Below are 18,426 nucleotides of genomic sequence, written 5' to 3'. Positions count from 1 at the left end.
CTAAGAAGCACTGAATAAGCACAAAGTTGATCCATGGTATACCATGAGCTAAACTCTTCAAAAGGTAGAAGCTATTGTGTCAAATACTGCTAAAAGGTCAAGTTAGTGGGGATTGAGAAATGACCACTGGATTTAGCAAGGTGCAGCTCCTCAGTAGCATTGATGAGAAGTATTTTGTTGAGTGAAGGATAAAAAATTTGAAGCAGTTTCAAGAGCAAATGGGGGTAGAGGAATTGCAGACAAACTGCACACTCATCTTTTAAGAAGATGTGTTATTAAAAGAAGTCAAGAATGGGATAGAAGCTGGGTGGAGGAGACAGTGATCTAAAAGGAGACAGTGATCTAAAAGATCTAAAAGGAGGAGACAGTGATCTAAAAGACAGTGATATAAAAACATCTTTTAAAAGATGGACAAAAATGACAACATATTTGCAAATATACAAATTCAGATGATGGAGTAGCAAAAGAGAACAATCACCAGAGTGATGACATTGGATGGGGAAGAAGAAATGGAATCCAACATATTAATGGTGGCTGGACCTTACAGGCATGGGCAGTCTATCCATAGACTAGAACTAGTCTATATTGGCACACATTTTGGAAGTGTGGTAGATGTGATCATAGAAGGTGAGATTTCTTCCTTCTGGTGATTTATCTGTTTCTTAATGAAATAGAAAGCATGGTGATCAACTAAAGTAAATAAAGGAAGATTTGAGATTTGAGGAGAGGAAAGAGAATATAAAATAGTCAACTAAGAAAATTGGCGAGGGGCGCCTGGTTGGTGCAGTCGTTAAGTGTCTGCCTTCGGCTCAGGGCATGATCCTGGTGTTCTGGGATCGAGCCCCACATCGGGCTTCTCCGCTAGGAGCCTGCTTCTTCCTCTCCCACTCCCCCTGCTTGTGTTCCCTCTCTCGCTGGCTGTCTCTCTCTGTCACATAAATAAAAAATCTTAAAAAAAATTGGCGAGTAAATGAACCATGGAATGTAAGATTGCCTTTCAGCACAGATTCATTTAATATTCATACTGTCCCTATGAGATACATGCTATTATGCCCAATGACCATTTTATAGATGAGAAAACAGAAGTACAGAAATATTTCATACTTTTTCCAAAGCCACAGAGTTAAAAAGTAGCAGGCAATTTACCTTTTGAGGTTTTAAAGCCAAGTGAATCTTAATGCTAATACCAATGACAAACTATTGAAGCATTTTCAACAGGTCCATGACATGATCAGATTTGTATTTTGAGAAGATCACACATGTTGCAGTAAAATCAAAGAGAGTCTATAGGAACTTGGACTATGACGGAGGCAGAAAAGTTGGAGAAAAGAGGTCAGGATATTTTTTAGAAGGTAAAATAAACATACTTTGTAATGGGATGATTATGAGAGATATCAATGATGACTACTGGGTTTCAGACTTGCAATGTGGAATGGAAAATTGACATCATTAATGAAGGCAGAGAACAAGTTTTGCACCTTCTAAATTTGCAGGGGCTTTGAGCCCTTCCAATAAAGATGTTGAGTAGAGAGCTGGCTGTAAAGGTCTATAACTCAGGTGGCTAGAAGTATAAATGTGCAGCATAGTAGAGAGATGATAATTAAACTATAACTGAAGATGAGATGGCTTTGGAGCAAGCATACAGTTGGAGGAAAAAAGGTATAGCATAATACCTTCAAACTCCAAAATTTAAAGGTTGGATAAAAGAATATATGCCCACAAATAGCCAGAGAGCTAGGAAAATGTTAGGAAGACTGTGTCAAGGGAGCTAAATAGAATATTTCAAGGGAGGAGTTATGGTGCCAAATGTTGTTAAGAGGGAAAATAACATAAAGAACCAAAATATCCATTGGATATAGAAATTATGAAATTATTGGCAAGATCAGTCAGTTATATCAGCAGAAGAATGAAGGCAGATGCCAGAGTACAATGTGTTAGAATGAGCTGGAGGGGAGAAGACTGCCACAAGAAGTAAAGATGAACTTTGTGAAAAGTTTAACTGAGAAAGGAATGAAAAATAAGGTGATGGCAGGGGTCTGTGGAATATAGGATTAAGGGTAGGATTTTTTGAAAGGGAGAGACTTGAACTTATTTAAATGTCAAAAGAAAACTTCTAGTTATCATAGATTTTTTTCAGTTCATGAGATTAGAGGTATAATCAATAATGTGAGGTGGGGGGAAGACAGAATACCAAACACAGAGAAGGGATGGTATTGGCAAAGGGTATCTTCTAAAATAGTAAGAGATCACAGACATACAGATAGTCTTATACAGGTTCTTTGCACATTTGCCTATTAATGTTTTATTTTTTGTATTGATTTGAAAGAGTTCTATATTATGATATTTACCTTTACCTTTTATTGTATATATTGCATACATTTCTGGAGTTTGTCTTTTAATTTAAATTTATATGTGATTTATGGCATAAATATGTTTTCTTTTTTTATTATTGTGTTCAGTTAGCCAGCATATAGTACATAATTATTTTTCGATGTAGTGTTCAATGATTCATTAGTTGTGTGTAACACCCAGTGCTCATCACAACCCATGCCCTCCTTATACCCATCACCTGGTTACCTCATCTCCCCACCCCCTTCTGCTCTGTAACCCTCAGTTTGATTTCATAAATAAGTCTGGATTAAGGTGGTCAAAAGTGCAAACTTACTGTTTATAAGATAAAGATAAGATAAATACATACTAGGGATATAATCTAAAACATGATAATTATAGTGAACACTGCTGTATGGTATATTTGAAAATTAAGAGAGTAGATCCTAAGGGTTCTCATCATAAAAAAAATCATTTTCTTTCACTCTTTTTTTTTATCTGTAGGAAATGATGGATTTTAACTAAATTTATTGTGATATGACTTAACGATATGAGTACGTCATCGTGCCATGTACCTTAAACTTACACAGTGCGATATGTCAGACCTCAATAAAACTTCTGGGGGAAATCAAGTTATTTTCTCTTGCCTCAGGACTTTGGGTTCTTTTATCGGGGTGGGGGTTGAGGGTGGAGGTGGAATATGGATGAATATCTTGTGTTTTTTTACAGCTTTTGAAAGGCTATGATGCCCATGCCCCACATGGCACAGACTTTTATTTAGCTAGAAAAAAAAATAAGTTCTCAATATTTCTAATTTTTATGAAATTTTCCTTTATAGTTTCTACATATGGCGTTCTTCACATGCACTTCCTTAAACCTAAGTTTCTATAAACATTCTTCAATATTTTTTCTAAGACACACATGGTTTTTTTCACTTTTGAATTTTTAGTACACCTAGAATTATATTTATATCAGGCATGAAGTAGGGATCTCTGCCCAGCCCACCTCCACCACAGCACGTCAGTGGTGCCTTCAATTAGTACATGATGTCCACCCTCCAGGCTTTACCCTCAAGCACCTCACAGGTGATGCAACACAAGCAAGGAACGCTTCCTTATGCTAGATCAAAACCGCCTATCCACCTGTTAGGTTCTTCCACCCTGCTGTGGAAGCAAGGGCAGGGAGCCACACACATCTTTTCTCAAGCACCTGTGCCCCTTCTTCCACCAGAATCATTCAGGATGTTTCCCAGGAGTTTGCTTTTCATGATCGTACTCATGTCTCAGATTAAAGGTATGTCTTAATCTTTTTATCAGGGTTTTCTTACAAGGCTATGAGGTAATGTCTCTTTAGTCACGGAGTTTAAGTGACAAATGATAAAAAACATTAAAACGCATTGATGATTTTGCTGAGGACATAGCATAGGACTTGGACTAGTTATGGCTAATATTGAGATTCTATGATTCTATGAATTACTTAAGCGGTCTTACACACTCTGATTTACAGTGAGGAGGAGGAAGGAGTGGACATTTTTTAATATCTGCAGTATAGAGACACTGCACTAGCCATTAGCCACTGTGTACATTAGCCTTGTACAATCTTAAGTTATTATCTCCACTTTATAGATAAAGAAATTGAGAATAATATCTTCCGATCAGAGAGAATAGATACAGTATTTATGGCCATACTGCTAATAAACTGGTGAAACTTTGACTCAAATAATAGCAGACTCTGAAAATCTTATGGTCTTGCTTCTTTATCACTCTTCAAGGAGGTAAGCAGGGCTAATTCACAAGTGGATGACCACCACTTGTGAAGACTATTTAGCACTGATTCAGGAGTACCTAAATCCTTTTTACAAGGGAGAGCCTTGTATTTAGCTAGGAGAGTTACGATTTCAAATGCAAATGTCCCTGGGAGATAAAATCAATCAGTAATTTACACTGAAACAATCCCTTCCAGTAAAGGCTTTGACGTGTGGCAGAACCCAGAAACAGGCAGGATGAGATTAAGATGAAGAAGGTGGTGACTGCAGAACAAAGTGAAAAGATGGAAGAACCTAAAAGATCTATTTTTTTTACCTGTTTTCCAATTTTGCTTATATTTTCCTAATTTGGAAATATCAGTCTCAATTTCCTTACCTGTTAAGTGGGGGTACTACTTCATAGTGGTGTTGTACACGGCTGCTAGTTGGGAGCAAGTGAACTCTGTGAGAATAATTCTTATCCAGTCACTGTGTGTGAATGCTAATGCTGGATGTATTTCCCCCCTTAAACATTTCCTTTCAGAAAAGATAATCCTCGGAGTAGAAGGTCAAGAAGTGGTTTATCCTAAAAGGCTACCTCTGATGCAGAAGCGAGATGTTTGGCACATCCATGATTATGACATACCGGTACATGTTTTGATTTAATAAATATGATTTATTACTTTCACAGGATATATAGAAAGCAACCTCTGGCTCCAATCAGAAGTGAACAAGAGAGGAGTCTTGATTTTTCTGAGAACTCCCTCTCAGTTTCCAGCATGCACTTGGGGTAGGGGGGATGTTGGGGAGGATGCAACATTTTGATGGCTTAAGAAACAAAATGGGGTAAAATTTGGATTTTAGAGAGTGCCATTTAAAATTTTCTAAAACATGAGGATTTCCACTAACAGCTTTCCAGGCTGATTTAAGGCAACCTCATTTGTTCTCAGCTGGTGCCTATGGAATATAACCTCTGAGCATTTTGCTTTCCCAGTGATGTAATATGCAGGTTTACTTGCTTTACAGATTCAGCAGCAAAGTTGGACAACTTTCACAGGAACACATTTGGCCTGCTGCTTAGAATAGTGCTTATTCAGGTGTTAAAATGTAAACATTTACAATTTTATTTTCAAAAGAAACAAATGTTTATTCAGACAATATGTAATACATATAATGGGAAATAAGCTTCAAAATAGTAATTTTCAATTCCCACTACTATAGAAGACATTCAAGGTCTTACATATTTATTACCAGGCACTTGCATTGTGGGCCTGAACTTTCTAACTTGGTCCATGGAGAATACTGACTGTCACTTTGCCCCAGCACTCTTTGAGAGGGCAAACTTTTCCTAATGCAACTACTTTTCTTCCCTCCACCACTAGGGGAGACAGCCTTCCAGGCTTTCATTTGTTAGGTTCCTCAGTCATAAGCAAGACACATTTCAGCTTCCCAAATGAACCCACTAAGATGTCTTTCCCATGGTTTAAGATAATGAAAAAGCAGCTCTTCATCTGTTGCCATTTGGAGATAATGTCTAACCATTTTTCTGTAATAATCTCCTTATAAATAATGTTTTCTCTTGATCTCCAATTCCTTTATCCTTTATTCCTTCTTAAACCTTTTATTATTATAACATTGCATGTCAACTATACTTCAATTTTAAAAAGCTTTTATTGGTTGAAGTTTGGTACTCATCTAAGAGGGCAGAACAAGCCCTCTATCACCATTGTGCAAATCAAGACAACAATCCCATTATAAATATACAAGATAGGCCTGGACTGGGGCAGGAGATACACAAGATGAGTTTGAAGCCGGAAAGTAAGGAAATTCTCAAGCAAACAAACAACCCAAACTTGCATTGATGGGAGTATGACAAAAGAACATAGGAGCCAAATGAAGGAGCTCCCGATAGTCAAAGAAGGGACAATTTGAGCAACAAAATTAATAATGTAGTTTTGGACTTTAATAAAGTATAAATTAATATCTGTGAACTCATACTTGTATAAATAAATAATTGAATAAATAAATAAATGGGGAGAATAGATAAATCTCCCATATATAAGAATTAAAAAATTGATGTAGACACTCCCCTTCCCAGGAGGTGGAGCATAACTCCATACCCTTTAAGTATGGCCTGTGCATAGACCCTTCCAAAGAATAGAGTGTGGAACGGGGGGACACAGTATAAACTTAGAGTGGAGAAAGGCTGACAAATGCTACCTCAGCCAGGTGATAAAGGTAATCAATAATCATCATCAGTAATAAATCATGTTGATAGTATGTACTCTTAATATGATGTGATAAAAACGGCACTTTATTTTGTTGTTTTCTCTCAAATCTCCACAATTCCAGGGTAGGAATGAGAAAAATATTGGAAAAACCTTAATTAAGGAGCAACCTATAAAATACTTGATCAGTACTCCTCAAAACTGTCAAGGCTGTCAAAAAATAAGGGAAGTCTGAGAAACCGTCATAGAGTAGAAGAGTCTAAGGAGGCATGACAACTATGGTAACGTAATGTGGTGTCCCGGATGGGATCCTAAGACAGTGAAAGGACAGTAGACAAAAACTAAGGAAATCTGGATAAGTGCACACTTTAATTGATAATGTCAATCTTGGTTCATGAGCTGTGACGAGTACACCGTAAGATGTTAACAATGTGGAACCCTGGGTTGTGGCATACACAGGAATGCTCTGCATTATCTTTCCAACTTTTCTCTAAATCTAAAATGATTCTAAATAAGCTCAAATTTTAAAATAAAATAAAATAAAATTCTAAAATAAAACACAAAGTTAAAAATTCTGTTTATATAAGAACAATATTAATGACAAGATTAACAAGAATGTCATATTTGACAATATTAACAATAGTGTCTGAATATTAGCTAATATGAAACCCATAATCACACATTCAAATTTTACAAAGTCCCATTATACCACTTTGTTATTCACACACACCTGCATGTTCATCATGTTGTAAACGGGATTCAACCTTTCTTATCTGAGTAAGTACCTGGTTCTTGCCTGCCAACTGTATTTATAATGAAGTCCCAATTTTATGTTAAACTTGCAATAAAAAAAAATGCCCTAATACACAGCTCACATTCAGCAAACACAAAACTCCCCTCTCCCTCCCTCAAAGTTGTCTCTCTTCAGAAGACCCTCCTTTCAATAGCATAGTTTAAACAAACCAGAAGACTGAGGGTATTTTTTTTTTTGAGAGAGAGATGTAGAGGGGGGGCGAGAGAGAGAATTCTAAGCAGGCTCCATGCCTAGTGCAGAGCCAAACATGGGGCTCAATCTCACAACTCTAGATCATGACCTGAGCCGAAGTCAAGAGTGGGATGCTGAACTGACTGAGCCACCCAGGTGCCTCCTAAGGGAATTCTTTATTCCTCTCTTTTGCCTCCCCCACCAAAAAAAATCACAAACTTTGTGCATTCTAACATGTAAATATCCTTTGAAATTATCTACTCTCCCTTTTTCCTGCTGCCACTCCCCTGCCCAAGTGACCTATATCCCATCAACAGCCTTTAAATGCTTTTCCTGCCTACAGTTGTGATTTTTGCTAATCCATTATCTGTAATAAGTAAGCCATTTAAAATACCATACCTACTTCTGCATTTTTTTGCCTAAATCTTTTTCTTCTCTTTGGTCTTAGGATAAGATCCAAATCTTCTTTTTTTTTTTTTTTTTTTTTAAGATTTTATTTATTTATTCGACAGAGATAGAGACAGCCAGGGAGAGAGGGAACACAAGCAGGGGGAGTGGGAGAGGAAGAAGCAGGCTCATAGTGGAGGAGCCTGATGTGGGGCTCGATCCCAGAACGCCGGGATCACGCCCTGAGCCGAAGGCAGACGCTTAACCGCTATACCACCCAGGCGCCCCGAGATCCAAATCTTCTTAAGTGGCTAACTAGTCTGTACATGATTTGGCTCCTTCTTGCCTTTTCATTTCTCATATTTATTCAACTTACCCTTGATTCTCCAGCTACCTTGAACTTTTCTGGGTTTCTCAAACATGTCAAGCTCCTTCTTACCTCAGGGCCCTTGCATGCCCTATTCTCTGCCTCTGATTCCTCCCTCACACAGTCACTGCATTTCTCCTATTATGATGCTTATAATACTCAATTACATTTACTTGATTTTCTTCTTTGCCAAGCTGTGGTTTCCATAGGGGCAGTGACCTCTATCATGTGCACCATTGTATTTTCCAAAGTATCACTGTGCCTGAAATAATAGCTATTGAATACATGAGTGAATAATAAACTAAAGAAATGTGCTAGATAAATGACCAGTAACTATGAATCCTTAAATTATAAATAATCTTATAAATCACAAGGAAATAAAATACCACAAAAGAAAATATTTAAAGGACATAAGTTAGGAATTCGTATACAAATATGTAAATAACAAAATAAACTAAACAAAAGAAAAATATCACTTCCAAAGGTTATTAAAGAAAAGTTTGTCACAATAAGTTATCATTTCATTAATGTTAATATCTAAGGCAAGAAAATAAGAACCACTATAAATTTTTAGTGAAATTCTAATTTTGTGCTTCCTTTCTTCAGGGTTATCTTGCAGCATTTATCAAACATTTTTTTCCATGTTGCCAACATAGGAATGATGTCTAACTATAGTGAATACCCAAGTCAAATTTCTGGTCTGGGTATAGGTTAAATAAATTCACATTGTGATTTTCAGCCATAAAATACATACTATAAAAGAACATTTATTGGAATAGGAAAGTGGTCATGGTCATGATTTATTTTTATGTGAGAAAGTAGACTATAAAACAGTACACCCCAAACTGTTAGCGATACATAAACAAAAGATCTGTGGGTGAGGGGCAGAACTGCAAGGACACAACAACTTGTTATCTCTGGTTGAGGAGAGAATATATATATTTTCATTTCATTTCATTTTATAACTAGAAAAAATGCCCATCAAAAAATGTAATTAAAAAATAACTTACAAGCAAAATCCTTCATATATTGGCTCTCATAAATTCAGCCTAATCTATATTTATCATTTTGCCTGGCTGGACTGCTGGACCGCTGGGTATACTGATAAAGTCTAATTTCTCCCTGCACCCACCCCACTCCCCACCCTAACACACACTAAATGAGCACACATTTAAGTCACATGATGGATATTGTTTTGCAGGAAACATATGAAGAAGAATTGTTGTATGAACTAAAGCTAACTAGAAAAACCTTAATACTTCACCTTTTAAGATCAAGGTAAGTTCTATTATAATTCAATACCTTATAGATTTATTGGTCTGTAGTATCCCAGTTTTTGTAAAAACTGCCAGTGAAGTGAATTCATCAAGTTACTGTTACCTATATATAGACTGAATTCCTACTCTTCTAATATAAGCCCATCACATTTCAACATTTGAACAACAATTAGAGATGCTGCTGTTCAGGTCCTGAGTTACCCTCTATTTGGGGTACTTGGAGCCTTTGAGTTTCATATACTCACTCTAAAAAGAGAGTTAATACATTACTTCTTTGTGAGTCAGTAGAACAAAGGAAATTTGAAAAAACGTGGTTTTTAGAGTGACTGCTAAGTTATTTAAAATAGGTATCAAACCAAGTTCTTCTGGAGAATAAACTAAGAACGGGGAAGAATTTACTTCATCAAGCTACCTTGTGTCAGCTGAATAATTCTAACTCCTTTAATTTCTTCAATTAGCTTTCTCCACAATCTCTGTGCTGTTATTGCTGAATTTCTATAATTTTCCTTTGACCATTCCTAAAATCATAAAGAATTGTCAAATGTTAAGAAAAGTGGAAGGATAACTCTATTGAAGAATTGAGACTCTGGCCTATTAGCTAAAAACAGCAACAAAAAATATAAAACAAACATCCTTTCTTCTACTCTCGAGTTGCCTGTTGGACAAATGTGCAGAAATATAATTAATCAAATAACATAATTATATTTATAATTTATTCAGACTCTGCATACATTCTCAGAATGGAAGAGGGATAACATCTATTGAGCAATTTCCATGTGCCTTTTCTCAAAGTTCTCTCTTAGTTCCCACAATATCATACGAAGCAGATGTTGTTTTACTTCTATTTTACTGAGGAAGAATCATAGATTCACTGAAGTAAAAACTTGTCAGGGTCACAGTGCAGATGATGGTGCTGATTCTCTAACTCAGATCTGCCTGCTTACAAAATTACCCCATGCTGCCTATACCTCAAGTAGCCAATCTTATTATATTAGCTATCGTTTAATTCTGTTAATCAGCCTGGTGTGGTATATTATAAAATTGTAGACATACAAAGCAGTTTGATCTGATATTGATACCTCTGATGGGCAACATTACCCTTGTCCCCTCAGCAACACGAAGAAAGTGAATTTAGCACATACAATGGAGCCTCCCATTGTGAATATTATTTATTCAGATGTTTTCATATCTTATGGTTAACAAACAGAAACTTTCAATGATTCATTAGTAAGCATATCACCAAGTGCTCATCATATCACATGTCCTCTTTAATGCCCATCAACAAGTTAACCCATCTCCCCCACCCACTTCCACTTCTGCAACCTTCAGTTTGTTTCCAAGTCAAGAGTCTCGTGTGTTTTGTCTCCCTCTCTGATTTCTTTCCATTCAGTTTCCCCCCCACCCCTATTGTCCTCTGCACTATTCCTTATGTTCTGCATATGAGTGAAACCATATGATAATTATCTTACTCTGATTGACTTATTTCACTCAGCGTAATACCCTCCAGTTCCATCCACATTGATGTAAACGGTGGGTATTCATCCTTTCTGAAGGCTGAGTAATATTGCATTGTGTATATATACCAATCTTCTTTACCCATTCATCTATCAATGGACATCTCGGCTCTTTCCACAGTTTGGCTATTGTGGACATGGCTGCCATGAATATTGGGGTGCAGGTGCCCCTTTGGATCACTACATTTGTATCTTTGGGGTAAATTCCTAGTAGCACAATTGCTGAGTGGTAGGGTAGCTCTATTTTTTACTTCCTGAGGAACTTCCACACTGTTTTCCAGAGTGGCTGTACCAGCTTGCATTCCCACCAATTGTGTAAGAAGGTTTCCCTTTCTCCTCAACCTCACCAACATTTGTTGTCTTCTGTCTTGTTAATTGTAGACTTTCCGACTGGTGCGAGGCAGTAGCTCATTGTGGTTTTGATTTGTATTTCCCTGATGCCAAGTGATGCAGAGTATTTTTCATGTGTCTGTTGGCCATTTGTATGTCTTCTTTGGAGAAATGTCTGTTCATTTCTTCTGCCCATTTCTTGACTGGGTTATTTGTTTTTTTGGGTGTTGAATTAGGATAAGTTCTTTATAGATCTTGGATACTAGCCCTTTAACTAATATGTCATTTGCAAATATCTTCTCCGTTTCTGTAGGTTGTCTTTCAGTTTTGTTGACTGTTTTCTTTGCTGTGCAGAAGCTTTTCATCTAGATGAAGTCCCAATACTTCAATTTTGCTTTTGTTTCCCTTGTCTTTGGAGACGTGTCTAGCAAAAAGTTGCTGCAGCGAGGTAAAAGAGGTTGCTGTCTGTGTTCTCCTCTAGGATTTTAATGGATTCCTGTCTCACACTGAGGTCTTTCATCCATTTTGAGTTTATCTTTGTGCATGGTGTAAGGAAATGGTCTAGTTTCACCCTTCTACATGTGGTTGTCCATTTTTGCCAGCACCATTTATTGAAGAGACTGTCCTTTTTCCATTGGATATTCTTTCCTGCTTTGTCAAAGATTAGTTGACCATAGAGTTGAGGGTCCATTTCTGTGTTCTCTATTCTATCCCACTGATCTATGTGTCTGTTTTTGTAGCAGTACCATACTGTCTTGATGATTACGGCTTTGTAATAGAGCTTGAAGTCCAGTATTGTGATGCCACCAGCTTTGGTTTTCTTTTTCAACATTCCTCTGGCTATTTGGGGTCTTTTCTGGTTCCAATCAAATTTTAGGCTTATTTGTTCCAGCTCTGTGAAAAATGTCAATGGTATTTTGATAGAGATTGCATTGAATGTGTAGATTGCTCAGGGTAGAATAGACATTTTAACAATATTTATTCTTCCAATACATGAGCATGGAGTGTTTTTCCATTTCTTTGTGTCTTCCTCAATTTCTTTAATAAGTGTTCTGTAGTTTTTAGAGTCCTTTACCTTCATAGTCCTTTACGTTTCTGGTTAGGTTTATTCCTCCGTGTCTTATGGTTTTTGGTGCAATTGTGAATGGAATTAATTCCTTAATTTCTCTTTCTTCTGTCTCATTGTATAGAAATCCAACTGATTTCTGTGCATTGATTTTATATCCTGTCATGTTGCTGAATTCCTTTATGAATTCTAGATTTTGGGGTGGAGTCTTTTGGGTTTTCCACATAGAGTATCACGTCATCTGCAAAGAGTAAGAGTTTTACTTCTTCTTTGCTGCAACACCGCCTGTGGAGCCACAGCATGATTTGGGAGAAGGATGAGGCATAGACAGGTTAGCTTGTGAAAGAGAGCATGGGTGCAGGGGACGACTGCCAGGCGCGCCACCGCCAAGAGTGCGATCTCCCTGAACAGCTGCAACCTCACGTATTTATTGGCAATAAACAATCAAAGACAATCAAGGGGATGATCTGTATCACATCCTAGTGAATAGTAGTACATCACGGGGAAGGTCACGGGATTAGATGATGTAACGTTCAGCAAGTGAGGCCTATTCTTAAACATCTTCCTATGGACCCCATGGGCCATTGTCAAAAGCAATCAAGTTTTGGCTGGGGCAGCGTTCTTCCCCTTAGTGGACCAGGCATTCCACTTATTATCTGAGGGCAGCGTTCCACCCTGAGTGAGCTGGGTGTTCCCAGTTGCTGTGTAACCTGGGCATTCCTGACCTCTATACAAGCCAGGCGTTCCCGACTGCTGTGCTCTGATGTTTATGCTAAAGCCCTAAAGGTCACAAACATGTTTTCCTATTATATCCTTAGCATAAGCTCTCAGCCAGAGGCTGCTGCACTTCTTTGTCAATTTGAATGCTTTTAATTTCTTTTAGTTGTCTGATTGCTGAGGCTAGGACTTCCAGTACTATGTTGAATAACAGCAGTGAGAGTGAGTATCCCTGTAGTGCTCTTGACTTTAGAGGAAAAGCTCTCAGTTTTTCCCCATTGAGAATGATATTCCTTGTGGGCTTTTCTTAGATAACTTCTGTGATATTAAGGTATGTTCCCTCTATATCTACACTGTGGAATTTTAATCAAGAAAGGATGCTATATTTTGTCAAATGCTTTTTCTGCATCAATTGAGAGGATCATATGGTTCTTGTCCTTTCTTTTATTAATGTGATGCATCACATTGATTGATTTGTGAATGTCAAACCACCCTTGCATCCCATGAATAAATCCCACTTGGTTGTGGTGAGTAATCTTTTTAATGAACTGTTGGATCCTATCGGCTAGTATCTTGGTGAGAATTTTGGCATCCATGTTTATCAGGGATATTGGTCTGTAATATTCCTTTTTGATGGGGTCTGCCTGGTTTTGGGATCAAGGTAATACTGGCCTCACAGAACGAGTTTAGAAGTTTTCCTTCCATTTCTATTTTTTGAAAGAGCTTAAGAATAGGTATTAATTCTTCTTTAAATGTGTGGTAGAATTCCCCTGGGAAGCCATTTGGCCCTGGACTCTTGTTTGTTGGGAGATTTTTGATTACTGCTTTAATTTCCTCGCTGGTTATGGGTCTGTTCAGGTTTTCTATTTCTTCCTGTTTCAGTTTTGGTAATTTATAAATTTCCAGAAATGCATCCATTTCTTCAAGATTGCCTAATTTGTTGGCCTATAGTTGCTCATAGTACGTTCTTAAAATTATTTGTAATTCCTTGGTGTTGATCTTGATCTTTCCTTTTTCCTTCGTGATTTTATTAATTTGAGTCCTTTCTCTTTTCTTTTTGATAAGTTTGGCTAGGGGTTTATCAATCTTATTATTCTTTCAAAGAACCAGCTTCTAGTTTCACTGATCTGTTCTACTCTTTGTTTCCATTTCATTGATTTCTGCTCTTATCTTTATTATTTCTCTTCTCCTGCTTGGTTTAGGATTTATTTGCTGTTCTTTCTCCAGCTTCTTTAGGTGTAAGGTTAGCTTGCATATTTGAGACTTTCTAATTTTTTTGAGAAAGACTTGCATTGCTATGTATTTCCCTCTTAGGACTGCCTTTGCTGTATCCCAAAGTTTTGAACAGTTGTGTTTTCATTTTCATTTGTTTCCATGAATTTTTTTAAAATTCTTTAATTTCCTGGTTGACCATTCCTTCTTTAGTAGGATTCTCTTTAACCTCCACATGTTTGAGTTCTTTCCAAATTTCTTCCTGTGATTGAGTTCCAGTTTCAAAGCATTGTGGTCTGAAAATATACATGGAATAATCCAAATCTTTTGGTACTGTTTGAGACCTGATTTGTGACCCGGTATGTGATCTATGCTGGAGAACATTCCAGGTGCACTAGAGAAGAATGTGTATTCTGTTACTTTAGGTGGAATGTCCTGTATATAACTGTGAAGGCCATCTGGTCATTCAAAGCCCTTGTTTCCTTGTTGATCTTCTGCTTAGATGATCTGTCCATTGCTATGAGTGGGGTGTTGAAGTCGCCTACTAGTATTGTATTATTATCAATGTTATTGATATTAATTTGATTATTAGTTTGTTTATATAATTTGCTGCTCCTAAGTTAGGAGCATATATATTTACAATTGTTAGATCTTCTTGTTGAATAGATCTTTAAGTATGATATAGTGTCCCTTTTCATCCCTTACTGTAGTCTTTGGTTTAATATCTAATTTGTCTGATATAAGGATTGCTATCCTAGCTCTCTTTTTTGTCCATTAGCATAACAGATGGTTCTCCACCCCCTAACTTTCAATCTGGACATGTCTTTAGGTGAAAGATAAGTCTCTTGTAGGCAGCATATGGATGGGTCTTGCTTTTTTCATCTAATCTGATACCCTGTGTCTTTTGATTGGAGCACTTAGCCTATTTACGTTCAGAGTAACTATTGAAAAATATGAATTTAGTGCCATTGTATTACCTGTAAAGTCCCTGTTTCTGTAAATTTTCTGTTTCTTTCTGGTCTGTGTTACTTTGGGGTGCTCTCTTCACTTACAGGATCCCCTCTGATATTTCTTGCAGGGTTGGTTTAGTGTCCACAAATTCATTAATTTCTGTTTGTTCTGGAAGCTCTTTATCTCTCCTTCCATTCTGGATGACAGCCTTGCTGGATTAAGTATTCTGGGCTGCACGTTTTTCTCATTTAGTACCCTGAATACATCATGCCCGCCCTTACTGTCCTGCTGGGTCTCTGCTGCCAGTCTAATGTTTCTACCCCTGTCAGTTAAAAACCTCTTGTCTCAAGCCGCTTTCAAGATTTTATCTTTATCTCTGAAATTTGCAAGCTTCACTATTATATGTTAGGGTGTTGATCTATTCTTATTGATTTTGACAACAGTTCTCTCTACTTCTTAGAATTGAATGCCTGTTTCCTTTCCCAGATTAGGGAAGTTCTCAGCTATGATTTGCTCAAATATACCTTCTTTCCCTTTCTCTTTCTTCTTCTTCTGGGACTCCAATAATTCTAATATTGTTTCACTTTATGGCATCGCTGAAATCTTGAAACCTCCCCTCATGGTACATTAGTTGTTTTTATCTCTTTTCCTCAGCTTCCTTCCTTTCCATCAACTTGTCCTCCATGTCATTGACTCTCTCTTCTGCCTCATTTACCTGGTGTCAGAGCATCTAATTTAGACTACATCTCAGTTAAAGCATTTTTAATTTTGGCCTGATTCGATTTTATTTCTTCACTAAGAGATTCTCTAGTGTCTTTCATGTTTTTCTCAAGCCCAGTTAGTAACTTTATAATCATTATCCTGAATTCCAGCTCTGACATTTTACTTATATCCATATTGATTAGATCTGTGGCAGAGAGGATTACCTCTGTTTCTTTCTTTTGTTGTGAATTCCTCCTTCTAGTCATTTTTCCCAGAGAAGAATGGACGAATAAGAGAAAAAAATAAAAAATATCAACCATGTCCCAAGTGAAATACATACTAGACAAACCCGAAGAGGTCAGAAACCAAAAAAGAAAGGAAAAAGAAAAAAAGAAGAAAAAAGAAAAAAAAGGGGGGGAGGTAAAGAGAGAATATGTGGACAAAACAGGGTGATCCACTTGGTCCTGGGTATATTTTGGTCTGTTAGAAGACACTAAATCCCAAAATTGTAAAGAAAGCAAAATGTATATATATACACAAAAATAAAATTGAATACAGTGAAAGTAAACCAAAAATGAAGAAAAAATCTATAAAATATAACTGTAAAAATAAAAGTTAAAAAAACTTAAAAACAAGGCATTGATAAAACAAGGAACTAGTTTAAAAGAAAAAAAAGAAGAAAAAGCAAAGGAAAATTTTAAACTGAAAGATAAATGAATCATGAGAAAAAATCTCAAATTCTATAACTCTTTTTTTCCTAGCCCTGGAGTTTTTCGGTCCTGTGTGCTCCATAAACTTGGTGTTCCCCTGTTGTTTCAGCTGGTCTTCTGGGAGTGGGGCCTGCTGTGCTGATTCTCAAGTGTCTTTGCCTGGGCCGAGTTGCCCCACCCCTTGCTAAGAGGCTGGGCACAGTGTAAGCTGCTTCTGGTTGCTCAGGGAACAAAAGCCCTGAAGGTTTTCCATGCCTCTTTAGAGGATGAAAATAAAAATGGCCATGACCAATCTCCAGCCCTGGAGGTGAAAGATCACAGCCCCCTCTCTTCAGTAAACCTTCAGGGATAAGCAGTTTTCACTTTTGTTGTGCCAAACTGCAGACTCCTGCAGTGCGACCCCTCACTGATCCTTCCAGGGAAAGGTGGAGGGTTACTGTGTTTCTGTCTTTTGCAGGACCCTGCAGGGAGAGCAGTCACTCGATTGTATGTAGTTCATGGTTTATGGTGAAACAAGCTGAGATCCTGCTCCTGGGCTTGCTGACTATAATCAGTTTTCCCACTCCAGTGCTTGGGAACTCTGCTGGCTCAGTCATCCCCATTATTTCTGTACACTAGGAATACTGAGACCACACTTGTCCCACCTAGGATTCTGCCCTGCTTTGCCATCTGAGCACCTTTCAGGCAGTGACATCTCTCAGTAGAGCAGATTTCTAAAGTTCCCATTTTCTTTAATATAACTGTATCTTTCCATTTAAAATGTGTCTCTTATAAGTTGGCAAGTAGTTGGGTCCTGCTTTTTAATAAATTCAGACATTCTAATCACTAATTGTAATGTTTAAGACATTAACATTTAATGTTATGAATGATATGTTTTATTTAATATTTGATTTCTGTTTGTCTGGTTTTTTTGTTTGTTCATTTCTCTGGTCTTCTTTTCCTTTCTTCTTTGGATCTTTGAATTATTTGGTTTTTTGTTTTGTTTTGTTTTTACTTTATCTATTGGATTTTTATTTATTTATGGTTTTTTAACAATATCTTTCTGCTTTAGGTTTAAGCTTTTGTCTTAGAGATTACAATATTTGTTTACAGTTAATATTGTATCATTTTATGTAAAATATAAAAGCTTAACCATCATGTAAGTCTATTTATAACCACAACTCTTTTATTTTACCTTGTCATATATATACCTCTATATACATTAGTAATTCCATAATGCATGGCTATAATTTTGGCTTTAAATGTTCATATGTATCTTAAAGAAATTCAGTGAAAAAAATTTTTTTTAATTTACTGAATGCTTTACCATTTCCTATCTTTCTATTCTTAGAGATTCAATTTTCTATCTGCTGCCAATCCCTTCAGCCTGAAGGACTTACTTTACCCATTTTGGTAGTATGGGTCTGCTGGCAGAAATTTACCTTGGTGTTCTTTTATCTGAAATGGTCTTTACATTTTTTGTTCATTTGTGAAGGTTATTTTTGCTGGATATAAAGTTATGGATTGATAGGATTTTTCTTTTGGCAAAAAATATTGACATTGTTCTTTCCTCTGACCCCTGTAGTTTCTAATGAGATGTTAGTGGCAATTTGAATTTCTGTTCCCCTGTACGTGTTATGTTGTTCTCTTGCTGCTTTCAAGATTTGTCTCAGTTATTGATACTCCTCAATTTGGCAATGATATGTGCAGGTGTGATTTTCTTCATATGTATCTTGCCTGTGTTTTACTAAACTTCTTTAAATTATAATTTGTGTCTTCTTCCAAATTGGATAAAATTTCAGTCACTACCGATTTTTTTTTCTGCCATACTCTTTCTCCTCTTCCTAGCAGTCAAATTATCAGTATTTTAGCCCTTTTGATATTATCCTATATGTACCTGAAGCTTTGTTCTTTTTTCTTTTTTTCTCT

At 36.9% G+C, this 18,426-nt stretch overlaps 1 protein-coding gene across 1 annotated transcript in view; it reads left to right on the top strand.

The window, feature by feature from the left end:
• The first annotated feature begins 3,371 nt into the window (after positions 1-3,371).
• Positions 3,372-18,426, top strand: part of ADAM7 (ADAM metallopeptidase domain 7) — a 76,321-nt gene continuing 61,266 nt past the window's right edge. The window contains exons 1-3 of the mRNA XM_087866609.1: positions 3,372-3,621; positions 4,617-4,720; positions 9,241-9,317. Of these exons, the coding sequence (XP_087722735.1) occupies positions 3,372-3,621; positions 4,617-4,720; positions 9,241-9,317 (431 nt within the window). The remainder of the gene's footprint in view (positions 3,622-4,616; positions 4,721-9,240; positions 9,318-18,426) is intronic.

Source organism: Ursus americanus, chromosome 13 (genome assembly GCF_024610735.1).
Source record: "Ursus americanus isolate L20-20 chromosome 13, mUrsAme1.1.p, whole genome shotgun sequence".
In the NCBI taxonomy this organism is placed as follows: Eukaryota; Metazoa; Chordata; class Mammalia; order Carnivora; family Ursidae; genus Ursus; species Ursus americanus.
Note: the sequence above shows the minus strand (reverse complement) of the source record. Positions and strands in the feature narration are given on the sequence as shown.